The sequence below is a fragment of the Molothrus aeneus genome, chromosome 3, assembly GCF_037042795.1.
Source record: "Molothrus aeneus isolate 106 chromosome 3, BPBGC_Maene_1.0, whole genome shotgun sequence".
In the NCBI taxonomy this organism is placed as follows: Eukaryota; Metazoa; Chordata; class Aves; order Passeriformes; family Icteridae; genus Molothrus; species Molothrus aeneus.
Window position 1 is genome coordinate 112,136,790 of NC_089648.1, and position 18,051 is coordinate 112,154,840.

Consider the following 18,051-nt stretch of genomic DNA (forward strand, 5'->3'; position numbering starts at 1 on the left):
ATCCCACAATCCGAGGAGGTCGTGGGACAGGGATAAAGGTGCAGGTGGTCCTTGCAGAAGGGACATGGACACGATCCCATCATCCCGTGATCCCATGATCCCATGATCCCGTGATCCCACCATCCCAGAAGGTCGTGGGACAGGGATGACACCTTGGGTTGTCCATGCAGAAGGGACATGGACACGATCCCACCATCCCGTGATCCCGGGAAGTTGTGGGACAAGGAGAACCCTGTGGATGGTCCTTGCAGAAGGGACACGGACATGATCCCATCATCCCATAATCTTGTGATCCCACCATCCCGGGAGGTCACGGGACAGGGATAAGGGTTCAGATGGTCCTTGCAGAAGGGACACGGACACGATCCCATCATCCCGTGATCCCATCATCCTGTGATCCCATGATCCACCATCCCAGGAGGTCACGGGACAGGGATAAAGCTTCAGATGGTCCGTGCAGGAGGGACATGGACACGATCCCATCATCCCATGATGATCCCACCATCCCAGGAGGTCACGGGACAGGGATAACACCTCGGGTTGTCCATGCAGAAGGGACACGACCGTGATCCCACCATCCCATGATGATCCCACCGTCCCGTGACGATCCCACCATCCCGTGATGATCCCACCCTCCCATGATGATCCCACCATCCCATGATGATCCCACCATCCCGTGATGATCCCACCATCCCATGATGGTCCCACCATCCCGTGATGATCCCACCGTCCCCGGGGCCGTTCTGGGCGCGGAACGCTGATCCGTCCCCATTCCATGCGCGATTCCCCACGGCCGCCATCCCAAGCAGTCTCCGACCCCCCCCCCCAACCATTCCAAGGCAATTCCGGGCGGGGAGGGCGGCAAAGGAGAGGCCAAGGCGGGATTTTGGCGCACGGTTTTATCTGAGCCGGGAAGAGGGGGGGAAAAAAAAAAAAAATTACAACAAAAAAACCCCCCAAAAATTGGGGGAAAACTGCGGGGGAGAAAACGCCGCGGGAAAAAAAACCGGAAGCGCGAAATTCGGGAACGACGCAGCTGGAAGAGGCAACGTTCTCCAGGTCTGTGCGTCCCCGCCCCGAGTCCCGAAGGTTCCGGAAGCCGCCGTTAAATAAAATCCTCTGTGCAACGTCCGAGGGAGGGGGGGAAAAAGAACCCCAAAAACGCCGAATTCCCGGGATTTCGACCCAAAAAAACCCAAAAAAATCCGCGCCGCCCTCGGGCTCCCGGCGCGCCCCAGGGCCCCGAGCCGCCCGCGGCCATCCCAGGATGGATCCCACTGGAAACCCACCAAGAGAAAAGTTTTCCCATGGAAAACCCCCAAAACCTCCTTTTTTTCCCCCAAAACCTCCTTTTTTTCCCCCAAAACCTCCCTTTTTTCCAAGGAACCCCCCCCAAATCTCCTTTTTTTCCAAGGACAACGTCCAAAACCTCCTTTCTTTCCGAGGGTTTTCCTTTTTTCCAAGGAAAAACCCGAAACCTCCTTTTCCTCCAAGGAAAAACCCCAAACCCTCCAGTTTTTCCGAATAAAAACCCCAAAACCTCCCTTTTTTCCAAAGAAAAACCCAAACCCCTCCATTTTTTCCCAGGAAAAACCCCAAACCCCTCATTTTCTCCAAGGAGAACCCCAAAACCTCCCATTTTTTTTTCCAAATAAAAACCCAAAAACTTCAATTTTTTTCCGAATAATACCCCCAAAACCTCAATTTTTTTCCCAAGGGTTTTCCTTTTTACCAAAGAGAGCCCCCAAAACCTCCCTTTTTTTTCCAAAACCCTCCTTTTTTCCAAAAAAAACCCCAAAAAATCCCTTTTTTTTTTCCAAATAAAACCCCCCAAAACCTCATTTTTCCAAATAAACCCCCAAAAACTTCCATCTTTTCCAAGTAAAACCCCCAAAACCTCCCTTTTTTCCCAAGGAAAACCCCCAAAACTGCAATTTTTCCCAAACAAAACCTCCAAAACTCCCATTTTTCCAACTAAAAAAACCAAAAACTTCCATCTTTTTCCAAGGAAAACCCCAGGTGGGATCAGCCGAACACCCCCAAAACCTCCAATTTTTCAACCAAAAACAAACCCCAAAACCCCTCAATTTTTCTGATGAAAACCCAAAAAAACCCCTCATTATTTCCAAGGAAAACCCTCCAATTTTTCCAAATAAAAACCCCAGAATTTCCATTTTTTTTCCCAAGGAAAACCCTCAAATTTCTCCAAGGAAAACCCCCCAAAAAACCTCAATTTTTCCCAAAAAACCCTCCAAACCTCCCATTTTTCCACGAAGAAAAACCCAAAACCCCTCAATTTTTCTGATGAAAACCCCAGAAAACCTCTGGGGCTTTTCATTGGAAAATTGGAAAATAATAGAAAATTATTTCCGAGGAAAACCCCAAAAACTTCAATTTTTCCCAAAAAAACCCCCGAACCTCCCATTTTTCCATGAGAAAAACCCAAAACCCCTCAATTTTTCCAAGGAAAACCCCAAAAAAACCTCAGTATTTCCAAGGAAAACCCTCAAATCTTTCCAAGGAAAACCCTCCAATTTCTCCAAGCAAAACCCTCCAAAAACTTCAATTTTTCCCAAATACAACCTCAAACCCAAACCCTCAAATTTTTCCAAATTAAAACCCAAAAATTTCCATTTTTTCCAAGGAAAACCCTCAAATTTTTCCGAGGAAAACCCCAAAACCCCTCATTATTTCCGAGGAAAACCCTCAAATTTTTCTCATGAAAACCCAAAAAAACCTTCAATTTTTCCCAAATAAAAGCCCCAAACCTCCCATTTTTCCACGAAAAAAATCCCAAAACCCCTCAACCCAAAAAATCTCATTATTTCCGAGGAAAACCCCCCAAAATCTTCAATTTTTCCCAAATAAAACCTCAAACCCAGACCCTCAAATTTTGCCAAATAAAAACCCAAAAACTTCCATCTTTTCCGAGGAAAACCCTCCAATTTCTCCAATGAAACCCCCCCCAAAAAAACCTCAATTTTTCCCAAGTAAAACCCCCAAACCTCCCATTTTTCCAAGGAAAAAACCCCACCAGGCCCCTCCCATTTTCCCAACCGCGACGCTTGGCGAGACACGAGGAGGACGAGGAGGAGGAGGAGGAGGAAGAAGAGGAAGAAGAAAGAGAAGAAGAGGAAGAAGAAGAGGAAGGAGAAGGAGAGGAAGAAGAAGGAGAAGAAGAGGAAGAAGAGGAAGAAGGAGAAGAAGAAGAAGAAGGAGAAGAAGAGGAAGGAGAAGAAGAAGAGGAAGAAGAGGAAGGAGAAGAAAAAGAAGGAGGAGAAGAAGAGGAAGAAGAAAGAGAAGAAGAGGAAGAAGAAGAGGAAGAAGGAGAAGAAGAGGAAGGAGAGGAAGGAGAAGAAGAAGGAGGAGAAGAAGAAGGAGAAGAAGAAGATGAAGAAGGAGAAGGAGAAGAAGAAGAGGAAGAAGAAGAGGAAGGAGAAGAAGAGGAGAGGAAGAAGAAGAAGGAGAAGGAGAAGATAGAGAAGAAGGAGAAGAAGAGGAAGAAGAAGAAGGAGAAGAAGAGGAAGAAGAGGAAGAAGAAGAAGGAGAAGAAGAAGAAGGAGAAGAGGAAGGAGAAGAAGAAAAAAGAGAAGGAGGAGGAGCAGAAGAAGAGGAAGAAGAAGAGGAAGGAGAAGAAGAAGAGGAAGAAGAAGAAGAAGAAGAAGGAGAAGAAGAGGAAGAAGAAGAAGAAGGAGAAGAGGAAGGAGAAGAAGAAAAAAGAGAAGAAGGAGAAGAAGAAGGAGAAGAAGAAGGAGAAGAAGAGGAAGAAGAAGGAGAAGAAGAGGAAGAAGAAGAAGAGGAAGGAGAAGAAGAGCAAAGGAAACACCAAAACCAAACCCCAAACCCCAACACCACCGCTGGGAATTCCACCATTTCCCCCCTCCCTCCCGGTTTTCCGGAAGCTTCCATCCTGGCTCCTCATTTGGGTCACTCGGGGCAGGGGGCGGCGAGGCGGGCCCGGAGCCTGGCCTGGTCCACGGCGTCCAGGAGGTTCTTGGCGTCCATGGCCAGGGCGTGCGCGGCCGCCAGCATCTGCCGGCGCAGCTCGGCCGCCAGCGCGGGGCCGCAGCCCTGCTGCGCCAGCCGCGTCTTCCCCACCAGCGCCGCCAGCTCCGCCTTCAGCAGCCGCTGCGTGCCCTCGATCTGCCCACGGAAAGTCACGGGTTGGTTGGGGGGTTTGTTCCCTCCCACCACCAGGAAATTCAAGAAAATTTTTCCCAGAAAATTCTGGATTTTTTCCCCAGGAAATTCAAGAATTTTTCCCAGAAAATTCTGGATTTTTTCCCCAGGAAATTCAAGAATTTTTCCCAGAAAATTCTGGATTTTTTCCCCCGAAAATTCTGGATATTTTTCCCAGAAAATTCTGGATTTTTTCCCCAGGAAATTCAAGAGTTTTCCCAGGAAATTCTGAAAATTTTTCCCCCCAGGAAATTCTGTCATTTTTCGAGGAAATTCTGATTTTTTCCCAGGGAAATTTTCCAGGAAATTCTGGATTTTTTTCCCCAGGAAATTCAAGAATTTTCCCCAGAAAATTCTGGATTTTTTTCCCCCAGGAAATTCTGGATTTTTTCCCCAGGAAATTCTGAATTTTTCCCAGAGAACTTTCCCAGGAAGCTCCAGAATTTTCCCAGGAATTCCCAGATTTTTTTCCCAGAAATTTCCATGCTTTTCCCATAAAGTTCCATAATTTTTGCCATAAGAGTCCAACATTTTTTCCCAGAAAATTCTGGAATTTTCCCAGGAAATTCAATGGTTTTTCCAGAAAATTCCAGAATTTTTCCAGCAAATCCCATACTTTTCCCAGGAAATTCCTGAATTTTTCGAGAAAATCCAATGTTTTTTCCAGAAATTTCCAGCATTTTCCAGAAACTTCTGGATTTTTGCCAGAAAATTCCATGATTTTTCCAGAAATTCTCATAATTTTCCCAGGAAATAATGGAAGTTTTCCAGAAAATTCCAGGATTTTTTCCCATAAAATTCAAGAATTTTTCCAGGAAATTCTGAATTTTTCCCAGGGAAATTTTCCAGGAAGCTGCAGATTTTTTCCAGGAAATTCTGGATTTTTTTCCCCAGGAAATTCAAGAATTTTTCCCAGGAAATTCTGGATTTTTTCCCCACAAAATTATGGATTTTTTCCCAGAAAATTCTGGATTTTTTTCCCCCAGGAAATTCTGACATTTTTCCCAGAAAATTCTGGATTTTTTCCCCAGGGAAATTTTCCAGGAAGCTGCAGAATTTTTCCAGGAAATTCTGGATTTTTTCCCCAGAAAATTCTGGATTTTTTCTCCAGGAAATTCAAGAATGTTTCCCAGAAAATTCTGGATTTTTTCCCCAGGAAATTCAAGAATTTTTCCCAGAGAAATTTTCCAGGAAGTTTCAGAATTTTCCCAGAAAATTCTGGATTTTTTCCCCAAGAAATTCTGACATTTTTCGAGGAAATTCTGACATTTGCCCAGGAAGTTCCATGGTTTTTCCAGAAAATTCCGTATTTTTCCCAGGAAATTCCAGAAATTTTCCAGAAAATTCTGACATTTTCCCTGGAAAATTTTCCAGAATTTTCCCAGGAAATTCTGGATTTTTGCCATAAAATTCCATCATTTTTTCCAGGAAATTCTGGATTTTTTTGCCAGAAAAATTCCAGAATTTTTCCGGCAAATCCCATATTTTTCCCAGAAATTTTCATAATTGTTTCCAGGAAATTCTATAATTTTTCGAGGAAATAAGGGAAGTTTTCCAGAAAATTCCGGGATTTTTTTTCCCATAAAATTCAAGAATTTTTCCAGGAAATTCTGACATATTTCCAGAAAATTCTGAAGTTTTCCCAGAAATTTCCAGCATTTTCCCAGAAAATTCTGGATTTTTTTTCCCAGAAAATTCTGGAAATTTTTGCCAGAAAATTCCATGATTTTCCCATAAAATTCTGTAATTTTTCCAGGAAATTCCAGATTTTTTTCCAGAAAATTCCAGAATTTTTCTCAGGAAATTCCTGAATTTTTCCAGAAAATTTTGGGAATTTCCCCAGGAAATCGGTTCAAGGATCCCAAGGAGGATCTGGGATCGTGGGAATCGATCCCACCACGGATCCACCGATCCAAGGTCAGTGCGGGGAGCGTTTTTCCAGAATTTCCGGGGAATTTTCCGGAATTTTCCGTAAGAGTGGGGAGTTTCGGGAACGCCGCCGCGGGTACCTCGGTGCGGGACGAGGCCGGGAGCTCGGGCAGGACGGCGTCGACGCTGCCGATCAGCTTCCGCAGGGACAGCCCGATGTTCTGCGGGGCCCGGAGAACCTCGGCATGGATCCATCCCAGCGGGACACGGATCCACCAGGGCACGGATCCCACCGGGGCACGGATCCCAGCAGGGAATGGATCCCACCAGGGGTGGATCCCACCAGGGAATGGATTCCAGCAGGGGATGGATCCCACCAGGGCACGGATCCCACCAGGGAATGGATCCCACCAGGGCACGGATCCCACCAAGGGATGGATCCCAGCAGGGAATGGATCCCACCAGGGCACGGATCCCACCAGGGAATGGATCTCACCAGGGCACGGATCCCACCAGGGGTGGATCCCACCAGGGCACGGATCCCACCAGGGGACGGATCCCACCAAGGGATTGATCCCACCAGGGCGTGGATCCCAGCAGGGGTGGATCCCACCAGGGCGTGGATCCCACCAGGGCACGGATCCCACCAGGGAATGGATCCCACCAGGGCATGGATCCCAGCAGGGGATGGATCCCAGCAGGGAATGGATCCCACCAGGGGTGGATTCCCGGTGGGAATGGTTGGGGGTGGGATGAGGGGAGGGGTCTGTCCAGGAGAGGTGGGAGAGGCTCCAACCGTGGAGACAAGGAGGGAGCCGGGAATGTGGGAATGTGGGAATGTGGGAATGGGTCCCAGCATGGAGCCGAGGAGCCAATGGAATGTTGGAGATTCTGCCACGGATCCGAGGATCCATGGGAGGAACAGCTGGGAATGTTGGAGATCCCACCATGGAGCCGAGGAGCCAATGGAAGAGTTGGAAGTGTTGGAGATTCCACAATGGATCCAAGGATCCAAGGGAGGAACAGGGAATGTTGGAGATCCCACCACGGATCCAAGGGAGCCAATGGAAGAGTTGGGAATGTTGGAGATCCCGCCAAGGATCCAATGCAGGAAATGTTGGAGACTCTCCCACCATGGATCCAAGGATCCAATGGAGCAGCTGGGAATGTTGGAGATCCCACCATTGATCCAAGGATCCATGGGAGGAGCTGGGAATTGGTTCAAGGATCCCAAGAGAAGATCTGGGAACATGGGAATTGAATCCAAGGGAGGAGCTGGAAGTTTTGGAGACCCTGCCACCATGGATCCAAGATTCCAATGGAGGAGCTGGGAATGCTGGGATTGCTCCCACCATGGATCCAGGGATCCAATGGAAAAGTTGGAAATGCTGGGATTGCTCCCACCATGGATCTCAAGATCCAAGGGAGCAGCTGGAAGTGTTGGAGATCCCACCATGGATCCAAGGACCCGATGGAGAGGTTGGAAATTTGGGATTTTGTGCCACCATGGATCCAAAGCCCCAGGAGAGGAACAGGGAATGCTGGAGACTCTCCCACCATGGATCCAAGGATCCAATGGAGGAACTGGGAATGCTGGGATTGGTCCCACCATGGATCCAAGGATCCAAGAGAAGAACAGGGAACGTTGGAGGTTCCACCACGGATCCAAGGATCCAATGGAGAGGTTGGAAATTTGGGAATTGGTCCCACCATGGACCCAAGGATCCCAAGGGAAGGGCAGGGAATGTTGGAGCCCCCACCACGGATCCAAGGACCCAATGGAGAGGTTGGAAATTTGGGAATTGGTCCCACCATGGATCCAAAGCCCCAGGAGAGGAACAGGGAACGTTGGAGACTCTCCCACCATGGATCCAAGGATCCAATGGAGGAGCTGGGAATGCTGGGATTGGTCCCACCATGGATCCAAGGATCCAATGGAGAGGTTGGAAATTTGGGAATTGGTGCCGCCGTGGATCCAAGGATCCAAGAGAGGAACAGGGAATGCTGGAGACTCTCCCACCATGGATCCAAGGATCCAATGCAGGAATTGGGAATGCGGGAATTGGTCCCACCATGGATCCACGGAGCCAAGGGAAGAACAGGGAATGTTGGAGGTTCCACCACGGATCCAAAGCCCCAAGAGAGGAACAGGGAACGTTTGGAGCCTCCCCCACCATGGACCCAAGGATCCAATGGAGAGGTTGGAAATTTGGGAATTGGTGCCCCCATGGATCCAAGGATCCAAGAGAGGAACAGGGAATGTTGGAGACTCTCCCACCATGGATCCAAGGGAGGAGCAGGGAATGTTGGAGATCCCACCATGGATCCAAAGCCCCAGGAGAGGAACAGGGAATGCTGGAGACTCTCCCACCACGGATCCAAGGGAGGAGCAGGGAATGTTGGAGATCCCACCACGGATCCAAGGACCCGATGGAGAGGTTGGAAATTTGGGAATTGGTCCCACCATGGATCCAAGGATCCAACGGGGAATGTTGGAGGTCCCACCATGGATCCAAGGACCCAATGCAGGAATTGGGAATGCGGGAATTGGTCCCACCATGGATCCATGGAGCCAAGGGAAGAACAGGGAATGTTGGAGGTTCCACCACAGATCCAAAGCCCCAGTGGAGGAGCTGGGAATGTGGGAATTGGTCCCACCATGGATCCAAGAGAGGAACAGGGAATGTTGGAGACTCTTCACCACGGATCCAAGGGAAAAGCAGGGAATGTTGGAGCCCCCACCACGGATCCAAGGACCCAATGGAGAGGTTGGAAATTTGGGAATTGGTGCCACCATGGATCCAAGGATCCAAGAGAGGAACAGGGGAATGTTGGAGACTCTCCCACCATGGATCCAAGGGAAGAGCAGGGAATGTTGGAGATCCCACCACGGATCCAAGGACCCAAGAGAGGAACAGGGAACATTTGGAGCCTCCCCCACCATGGACCCAAGGATCCCAAGGACCACCCAGAAATTCCGGAATCTCCCCCTCTCCGGGACACGCCCCCCCTTCCCAAAACGGCATCAGCCAATGGGGATGCCCGGTTCCCGGGGGGATTCCCGCGGGACGGGCGCCCACCTTGACGGCCAGGACGTAGCCGTGGGGCGGCAGGCGGCCGATGTCGTCCTTGAGCTGCAGCACGGCGCGCACCAGCTCCGTGACGCTGCCGTACACCGCGTCCGCCGAGCGGTCCAGCCGCGCCGTGGGCGCCGGCCGCAGCTGGGACCGGAGGGGGATACGGGGATGGAAAACAGGGGGTGAAAAGGGGATAAACGGGGATAAACGGGGATAAACGGGGATAAAAAGGGATAAAAGGGAAAACAGGGATAAAAAGGGATAGCGAGGATAACAGGGAAAACAGGGATAAACAGGGATGGCAGGGAAAACAGGGATAGCAGGGATGGCAGGGAAAACGGGATCAGAATTTCCAGGATAACAGGGATGACGGGATCGGGAAAACAGGGAAAACAGGGATTGCGGGGAAAACAGGGATAAAAAGGGATAGCGAGGATAACAGGGAAAACAGGGATCAAAAGGGATGGCAGGGAAAACAGGGATAACAGGGATGATGGGATCAGGAATCCCGGGAAAATGGGATCAGGAATTCAGGGAAAACAGGGGTAACGGGATCGGGAATCCCGGGATAACAGGGATAATGCGATCAGAAATTCCAGGATAACAGGGATAATGGGATCGGGAATTCTGGGATAACAGGGAAAACAGGGATAACGGGATTCCAGGAATTCCGGGATAGCAGGGATAATGGGATCAGGAATCCTGGGATAGCAGGGAAAAGAGGAATCCGAAATTCCAGGATTAAAGGGATAACGGGATCAGAAATTCCAGGATAACAGGGATAATGGGATCGGGAATTCCGGGATAACAGGGATAACGGGATTGGGAATCCCAGGAAAACAGGGAAAACGGGATCAGAAATTCTAGGATAACGGGGATAACGGGATCAGGAATTCCGGGATAACAGGGATCAGGAATTGCGGGATAACAGGGAAAACAGGGATAACGGGATCAGGAATCCCAGGATAACAGGGATCAGGAATTCTGGGATAACGGGATCAGGAATTCCGGGATAGCAGGGATAACGGGGATCAGGAACTCCAGGAAAAACGGGAAAATCAGCATCTGTCAGCAAGGGGTTGTGGTGCTCCCATCCCTGGGAAAGGCTGGGATTGGGATTGGAGGAACCTGGAATTCCGTGACCATGGAATGGGGTGGGGTTGGAGGTTCCTTCCCTTGGGATCTTGGGAAGGAATTCCCAGAGAATCCCCGGGAGCGTCCAAGGGTGGATTTGGATCACCCTGGGATGGTGGGAAGTGTCCCTGGGATCACGGGATTGAGGGTCCGTGGATCCCATCCCAAACCATTCCGGGATTCTGGGATCAGGGACACTCGGGATCCATCCCGAGGGATTTTTATGGAATTCAGGGATGGAAAAGGGAAGGGAGACCCTTCCTGGAGTCCCGAATTCCCAGTGAAGCCCCTGGATCCCGAAATTCCTTCTCAAGGAGGAGTCGGGATGGGGCTGGATCCAATCCAGAGGGATTTGGGACCCTGGAATGGCAGGGAATGGCTCCCACCATGACCAGAGGTTCGGGATTTGGGGATTTTGGGATCTTGGGAAGGAATTCCTGGATCCAGAGAATCCCTGGATCCCTGGGAATGTCCAAGGATCAATGTCCCTGGGATCTTGAAGGTCCCTTCCCACCCAAACCATCCTGGAATCCTTTGGGATTTCCCGGCGGGCCCCGGCCCCAATCCCGATCCCGATCCCGGCCCCGGCCCCGATCCCAGCCCCGATCCCGATCCCGATCCCGTCTGACCCCTCTGGAGCTGGGACCGGCCGGGAAAATTCCCGCCCTGTGGATCCCAGAGGGATCCGGATCCCGGATCCATCCCAGGTCTTACCTGCGCCCCAAGTCTCGGCGGCTTCTGGGGGGGCCCCGTGAATTGCGCTGGGAAAAGGGAGGGAAAAATCATTCCAGAAGATTCCAGGGAATCGTGGGAGCGCCACGAAACCCCGGGATCCGCACCCAACCCCTTCCCCTGGGATCCCAATCCCAGATTTCCCAGCTCGGGGAAAAAATGGGAATTTCACTGGGGGCGGGGGGGCGGATCCACGGGGAAACGTTCCCGAGGTGAATTCCGGGTGGGAATTCCGGGGTGGGAATCGGCAGGGACTCACTGTAATCTGTCTCCTTCTCCGGGAGGAGCTGGAAGGGGGGGAAAATCGGGAATTAGAGACCCCAAAATTCGGGATACAGGGAGGAGATGCCCCAAAATTTGGGATGGAGGGAGGAGAAGCCCCAAAATTCGGGATAGAGGGAGGAGGAGCCCCAAAATTTGGGATGGAGGGAGGAGATGCCCCAAAATTCGGGATGGAGGGAGGAAAGGCCCCAAAATTCGGGATAGAGGGAGGAGATGCCCCAAAATTTGGGATGGAGGGAGGAGGAGCCCCAAAATTTGGGATACAGGGAGGAAAGGCCACAAAATTCGGGATGGAGGGAGGAAAGGCCACAAAATTCGGGATGGAGGGAGGAAAGAGGGAGGAAATGTCACCATTCCCTGCTGGAATGTTGGGAAGGGTCCTGGGATCCAACCCCCACCCCCCCCCCACCTTGGGAATTCCCATTTTCTGGATAATTCTCCCAAAGACAGGGGTGGATTTTCCCGGGATTTCTGGGATCACTCACCGGGGGAACGTTGTTGTTCAGGAACACCTTGGGATCCTGGAAAAGGGGGGAAAAGAGGGTGAGAGGTGGGGAAAAATGGGGAAAAATGGGAAAAGGGGGGGAAAAGGGAGGAAAAAGGGGTGGAAATTCCTGTTTTCAAAATAATAATAATAATAATAATAATAATAATAATAATAATAATAATAATAATAAAGTGCAACTGAAAATGCCTTAACGTTCCCCAACATTCCAAATATTCCCTTGGATTGTGGAGTCCCTGGATCCCAAAATTCCTTCTCAAGGAGGCGTCGGGATGGGGCTGGATCCAACGGCAGGCTGGGAGAGCAGCTGGGAATGTGCAGCTGGATCAGGGGAGGATCCAGGGAATCCTTGGAGCCGCTTCCCCATCCCAAAGGGGCTCCAGGAGAGCTGGGATTGGGGCAAGGGCTGGAGGGGCAGGAGCCAGGGAATGGCTTCCAGTGGGAAAGGGGAGCTTGGGATGGTGGGATCTTGGGAAGGGATTCCTGGCTGGGCTGGGATTCCCAGAGAATCCCTGGATCCCTGGCAGCGTCCAAGGGTGGATTTGGATCACCCTGGGATGGTGGGAATTGTCCCTGGGATGGGATTGAAGGTCCGTGGATCCCATCCCAAACCATTCCGGGATTCTGGGATCAAGGACACTCAGGATCCATCCCGAGGGATTTTCATGGAATTCGGGGATGGAAAAGGGAAGGGAATGGAGGGAATTCCCTGGGAAAGGGGAGCTTGGGGTTGTGGGATTTCAGCAAGGAATTCCCAGAGCTCTCCAGGAACCCCATCCGGACGTGATCCCCACCCAACCCATCCCACGAGGGACAATTCCCGACGGGATTTTTTGGGAATTCCGGGATGTCTGACCAGGTTCTGGACCTCCTTCTGGAGCCAGCGTTGATCCTCCAGCATCTCCCTCTGCTGGCGCTCCATGGCCTGCTCCACCCGCAGCCGCTCCAGCTCCAGCAGCTGCTGCGCCTCCTCCCGGCTCGAGGGCCGCTGGAAATCCTCCTCCTGGAATCCCGGGAATGCCCGTTATCCCGGGAAATAAACCACACCACCCATCGGGGGGGGGGGGATGATCGGCGGTGGATTAATGGTTGATTGTGGGGGACGATCGGTGATCGATTAATGGTTGATTGTGGGGGACGATCGGTGATCGATTAATGGTTGATTGTGGGGAACGATCGGTGATCGATTAATGGTTGATTGTGGGGAATGATCAGCGATCAATTAATGGTTGATTGTGGGGAACGATCGGTGATCGATTAATGGTTGATTGTGGGGGACGATCGGCGATCGATTAATGGTTGATTGTGGGGGATGATCGGCGATCGATTAATGGTTGATTGTGGGGGATGATCGGTGATCGATTAATGGTTGATTGTGGGGGATGATGGGTGATCGATCAATGGTTGATTGTGGGGGATGATCGGTGATCGATTAATGGTTGATTGTGGGGGATGATCGGTGATCGATCAATGGTTGATTGTGGGGGATGATCGGTGATCGATTAATGGTTGTGGGGGATGATCGGCGATCGATTAATGGGTGATTGTGGAGTTAATTAGGAGTTAATGAGCTCCCTCCGTAGCGAGGAGTCGATGGAGTTCCAGGGAGGGGTTCCCAGTGTGGGGCTGGAGAGGGTGGAGGGGAGGGTGGGAGGAAAAGGGGGAAAAATGGGGAAAAATGGGGAAAAGGGAAAAGGGGGAAAAGGGGAGAAAAATGGGAAAATGAGGGAAAGGGAGAAAATGGGGGAAAGGGGGAAAGAGGGGAAAGAGGGGAAAAGGGGAAAGGGAAAAAGGAGAAAAAGGAGAAAAAGGAGGAAAGGAGAAAGAGGGGGAAAATGGGGGGAAAAGGGAAAGAGGGAAAAAAAGGGAAATGGGAAAATGGGGGAAAGGGAGAAAATGGGGAAAAGGAAAAGGGGAAAGGGGGAAAGGGGAAAAGGGGATAAAGGAGGAAAAATGGGGGAAAATGGAAAAAAGGGAAAGTGGAAAAATGTGGGAAAAGGGGGAAAGAGGGGAAAAGGGGAAAGGGAAAAAGGAGAAAAAAGCAGGGAGGGGATGGGGATAAAGGGGAAAAGGGGAAAGGGGGAAATGGGGGAAAGGGGATAAAGGAGGAAAAATGGGAAAAAGGGGGAAAACAGGGGAAAGAGGGGAAAAGGGAGGAAAAGGGGGAAAATGGGAAAGAGGTGAGAAGGGGAAAAGGAGGGAAAGGGGAAAATGGAAAAGGGGGAAAAATGGGAAAATGGGTAAAGGGGGAGAAAAATGGGAAAATGGGGGAAAGGGGAAAAAGGAGGAAAAATGGGGGGAAAGGGGGGAAGGGGGGGAAGGGGAAAAGGGGGAAAAGGAGAAAAAGGAGGAAAGGAAAAAGGAGGGATAGGGGGGGAAAAGGAGTAAAAAGGGGGAAATGGGGAAGAAGGGGGGAAAAGGCAAAGATGGAAAATGGAAAAGGGGGGAATGGGGAAAATGGGGGAAAAGGGAAAAAGGGGGAAAAGGGGAGGAGGAAAAGGGGAAAGAGGGAAAAAAAGGGAAAGGGGGAAAAGGGGAAAGAGGGGGAAGCAGGAAAAGGGGAAATGGGGAAAACAGGAAAGAGGGGGAAAGGGAGGAAAAGTGGGAAAAAGGGGGATAAAGGGAGGATAGGGATAAAAATGGGAAAGGGGAGAAAGGGGGGGAAAAGGGGAAAAAGGGAAAGAGGAAAAATGGGGGGAAGGAAGGAAGAAAGGGGAAAAGGAGAAAAGGAGGGAAAAGGGAGAAAATGGAGAAAGGGGGGAAAAGGGGAAAAAGGGAGAATAAAGATGGGAAAGGGGGAATAAAGGAGGGAAAAGGGGAGAAGGGGGAAAAGGGGAAAAGAGGGAAATGAGGAAAAAGGAGAAAAAAGGAGAAAATGTGAAAAGGGGGAAAAGGCGGGAAAGGGGAATTGGGAAAATTGGAAAGAGGGGGAAGGGGAAAAAGGGGGAAAAATCAGGGGGAAAGGGAAAAAGGGGAAAAGGGGAAAAGTGGGAAGGGGGAAAAGGGGAAAAAGGGGAAAGGTGAAAAAGGAGGGAAATGAGAAAAAGGGGGATAAAGGGGGGAAGGGAAAAAGGAGAAAAATGGGAAAAGGGGGAAAGGGGAAAAAGGCAGAAAAGGGGAAAAGGGGGAATGGGAAAAATGGGAAAAGAGGAGGAAAAATGGGGGAAAGGGAGAAACTGGGAAAAGGGGAAAAGGAGAAAAAAAGGGGAAAATGGGATAAAGGGGGAAAAGGGGGGAAAAGGAGAAAAATGGGGAAAAGGGGTAAAGGGGATAAAGGGAAGAAAAGGGGAAAAGAGATAAAAGGAGAAAAATGGGGGAAAAGGGAAAAAGGAGAAAAGGGGAAAGGGGAAATGGGGATAAAGAGGAAAAAGGGAAAAGGAGAAAGAATGAGGAAAAAAGGGGAAAATTGGGGGGAAGGGGGAAAAAGGGGGGAAAAAGGAAAAGGGGGAGTAGTGACAAAAACAGGAAAAGGGAAAAAAGGGGAAAAAGGGGAAAAAAGGGGAAAAAAGGGGAAAAAAGGGGAAAAAAGGGGAAAAAAGGGGAAAAAAGTAAAATGGGGGAAAAGGGGGATAAAAGGGGAAAATGAAAAAAGTTGGGGGGAAAAGAGGGGAAAAAATGGAGGGGGAAAAGGGAGAAAAAAGGGGGGACAGGGGAGAAAATGGGGCAAAAAGAGGAAAAAGAGGGGAAAAAAAGGGGAGAAAATGGGGAAAAAATGTGGGAAAAAGAGGGAAAAAAGGAAAAAATGGGGGGAAAGGGGGGAAAAAGTTGGGAAAATGGGGGAAAATGGGGGAAAAGAGGGAAATTCCAGCCAGGAGAGGCGACCACGGCGTTCCCAGCGCACCAGCCTGGAGCATCCCAGCCCCCAGGAGAAACTCCGGGATCAAAACCAGCGGGAAAAATCCCCCTCAGGAATTTCGGGCGGGATCCCACGGCGGAGCCGGCCGGAAACCCATTCCAGGCTCCGTTGTTTTGGTTTTTTGGTTTTTTTTTTTTGGGAATGGCATCCCAAAAAGAAAAATGCGGGATGTGGGGTGGGGAAACCGGGAGAGATCCCAGAGATGCTGGGGATGGGATTTGAGCCTCCAGGGGATCCAGCGGGGAGCGGCGGCGGCGGGAAAGCGGCGGCGGGAAAGCGGAAAGCGGAACCCAAAAACCGGGAGGGAATTTGAGGGTTGGGAATTCCTCCGGATCCCAAATCCCAACGGGAAGCAGATCCCAAGGAATCCCGAAAATGGAACGGATTTTGAGGACTGGGAAGGCATCGAGATCCCAAAAATGGGAGGGATTTTTGAGTGTTGGGAATTTCTCCGGATCCCAAATCCCAGTGGGAAATCAATCCCAAAAATCGGAGGGATTTTGAGGATTGGGAATTCCTCCAGATCTCAAATCCCAACAGGAAATAGATCCCAAAAATGGGATGGATTTTTAGGATTGGGAAGGTCTCCAGATCCCAAATGCTGAAAATGGGATGGTTTTTGAGGATTGGGAATTCCTCCGGATCCCAAATCCCAACGGGAAGCAAATCCCAAGGGATCCCGAAAATGGAACGGATTTTGAGGACTGGGAAGGAATCGAGATCCCAAAAATGGGAGGGATTTTTAGGATTAGGAATTCCTCCGGATCCCAAATCCCAACGGGAAGCAGATCCCAAAAATGGCAGGGATTTTTAGGATTGAGAAGGCATTGAAGCCCCTAAAACAGTTACTTTCAAGAGATGATGGGTTAAAGCATAGAATATAAAGCAGTTATGAGAAATATTCAATGTTAGGAAATCACATAGAGCAATAAATTGGGTAAGGTATGGAACACAATGGCAGGGAAGAGATAAGGACAGGCAGTGATAAGTTCAGTGCATTTCAGAACCAAGAAGAACTGCTGGGTAAAGCACGTTTAGGGCCAACATGTCAAATTGACCCTGAGACCCTTGCCAAGGCCTGGAGACTAAGCCAACTACACCGGGAATTGACCAAATTTGGGGAGAGGTTCAAAAGTTTAAAGAGGAAGACTCCTCGAAGCTGATGAAGGCCGACCGGAACGACCCCTGAGAAGATCCTCAAAAGAGAAGTCCCCGCCCACGCTCCGCCTACACCACTCCCCATATGTATATGCATGAATATGATGTAATCCCAAACCTAAAATTGTATAAAAAGGTATGCTTTTGCTGTAAAGATTCAGAAATCCCATTTTAGGATTTCTCCGACGTCGTAATAAAATACCTCCTGCTTATTTGACTGAGTCTCTTAAGCAGTAATTTCTCGCCTTTTGGGGCAAAAATCGGCATCATTTCTGGCGACCCAGATGGGACGAAGCAGGGGATCCAGGATCTGAGGAGTCCCCTCGCTGGGTCCGGGGCTGGGACCCTCTGGGCGCCCCTGACGACTTTTTGTCAGAAGAGACTCCCCCTCGGACCAAGCGCTCTTTGGTGGACGAAGGGTTCCCTGCATCTCCTGCTTCTCCTGCTCCAAATTAAAGAGGTATTTTTATCATTGTTCATTGGTTTTAGGATAAAGCGCTTTATGGGAACACGGGGTCAGACGTGACCACCGGAGGGTAAACCAGAGGACGCTCTGGTAAAAAATCCCTAATTGGTATTTTTGGGTACCTTTTGGTAATTGGTGTCTTTGCTAACCAGTAATTGATGCCTTTGGTGGGTACCTTTTGGTAATTGGTGTCTTTGCTAACCAGTAATTGATGCCTTTGGTGGGTACCTTTTGGTAATTGGTGTCTTTGCTAACCAGTAATTGATGCCTTTGGTGGGTACCTTTTGGTAATTGGTGTCTTTGCTAACCAGTAATTGATGCCTTTGGTGGGTACCTTTTGGTAATTGGTGTCTTTGCTAACCAGTAATTGATGCCTTTGGTGGGTACCTTTTGGTAATTGGTGTCTTTGCTAACCAGTAATTGATGCCTTTGGTGGGTACCTTTTGGTAATTGGTGTCTTTGCTAACCAGTAATTGATGCCTTTGGTGGGTACCTTTTGGTAATTGGTGTCTTTGCTAACCAGTAATTGATGCCTTTGGTGGGTACCTTTTGGTAATTGGTGTCTTTGCTAACCAGTAATTGATGCCTTTGGTGGGTACCTTTTGGTAATTGGTGTCTTTGCTAACCAGTAATTGATGCCTTTGGTGGGTACCTTTTGGTAATTGGTGTCTTTGCTAACCAGTAATTGATGCCTTTGGTGGGTACCTTTTGGTAATTGGTGTCTTTGCTAACCAGTAATTGATGCCTTTGGTGGGTACCTTTTGGTAATTGGAAGAAAAAAAAAAAAGAAAAA

The 18,051-nt window shown here is 49.7% G+C and overlaps 1 protein-coding gene across 3 annotated transcripts in view; it reads right to left on the bottom strand.

Annotated features, from left to right (window-relative positions):
- Positions 1-1,952: 1,952 nt before the first annotated feature.
- Positions 1,953-18,051, bottom strand: part of PTK2B (protein tyrosine kinase 2 beta) — an 84,060-nt gene continuing 67,961 nt past the window's right edge. For 2 of the 3 annotated variants that reach the window (XM_066547649.1, XM_066547647.1), the window contains exons 25-31: positions 12,635-12,781; positions 11,759-11,794; positions 11,251-11,278; positions 10,974-11,020; positions 9,129-9,269; positions 6,189-6,269; positions 1,953-4,143 (exon numbers count right to left, since the gene is read on the bottom strand). In XM_066547649.1, coding sequence (XP_066403746.1) covers positions 3,928-4,143; positions 6,189-6,269; positions 9,129-9,269; positions 10,974-11,020; positions 11,251-11,278; positions 11,759-11,794; positions 12,635-12,781 — 696 coding nt within the window. In that variant the 3' untranslated portion in view covers positions 1,953-3,927. The remainder of the gene's footprint in view (positions 4,144-6,188; positions 6,270-9,128; positions 9,270-10,973; positions 11,021-11,250; positions 11,279-11,758; positions 11,795-12,634; positions 12,782-18,051) is intronic. The other variant, XM_066547648.1, reaches the window with a different exon arrangement.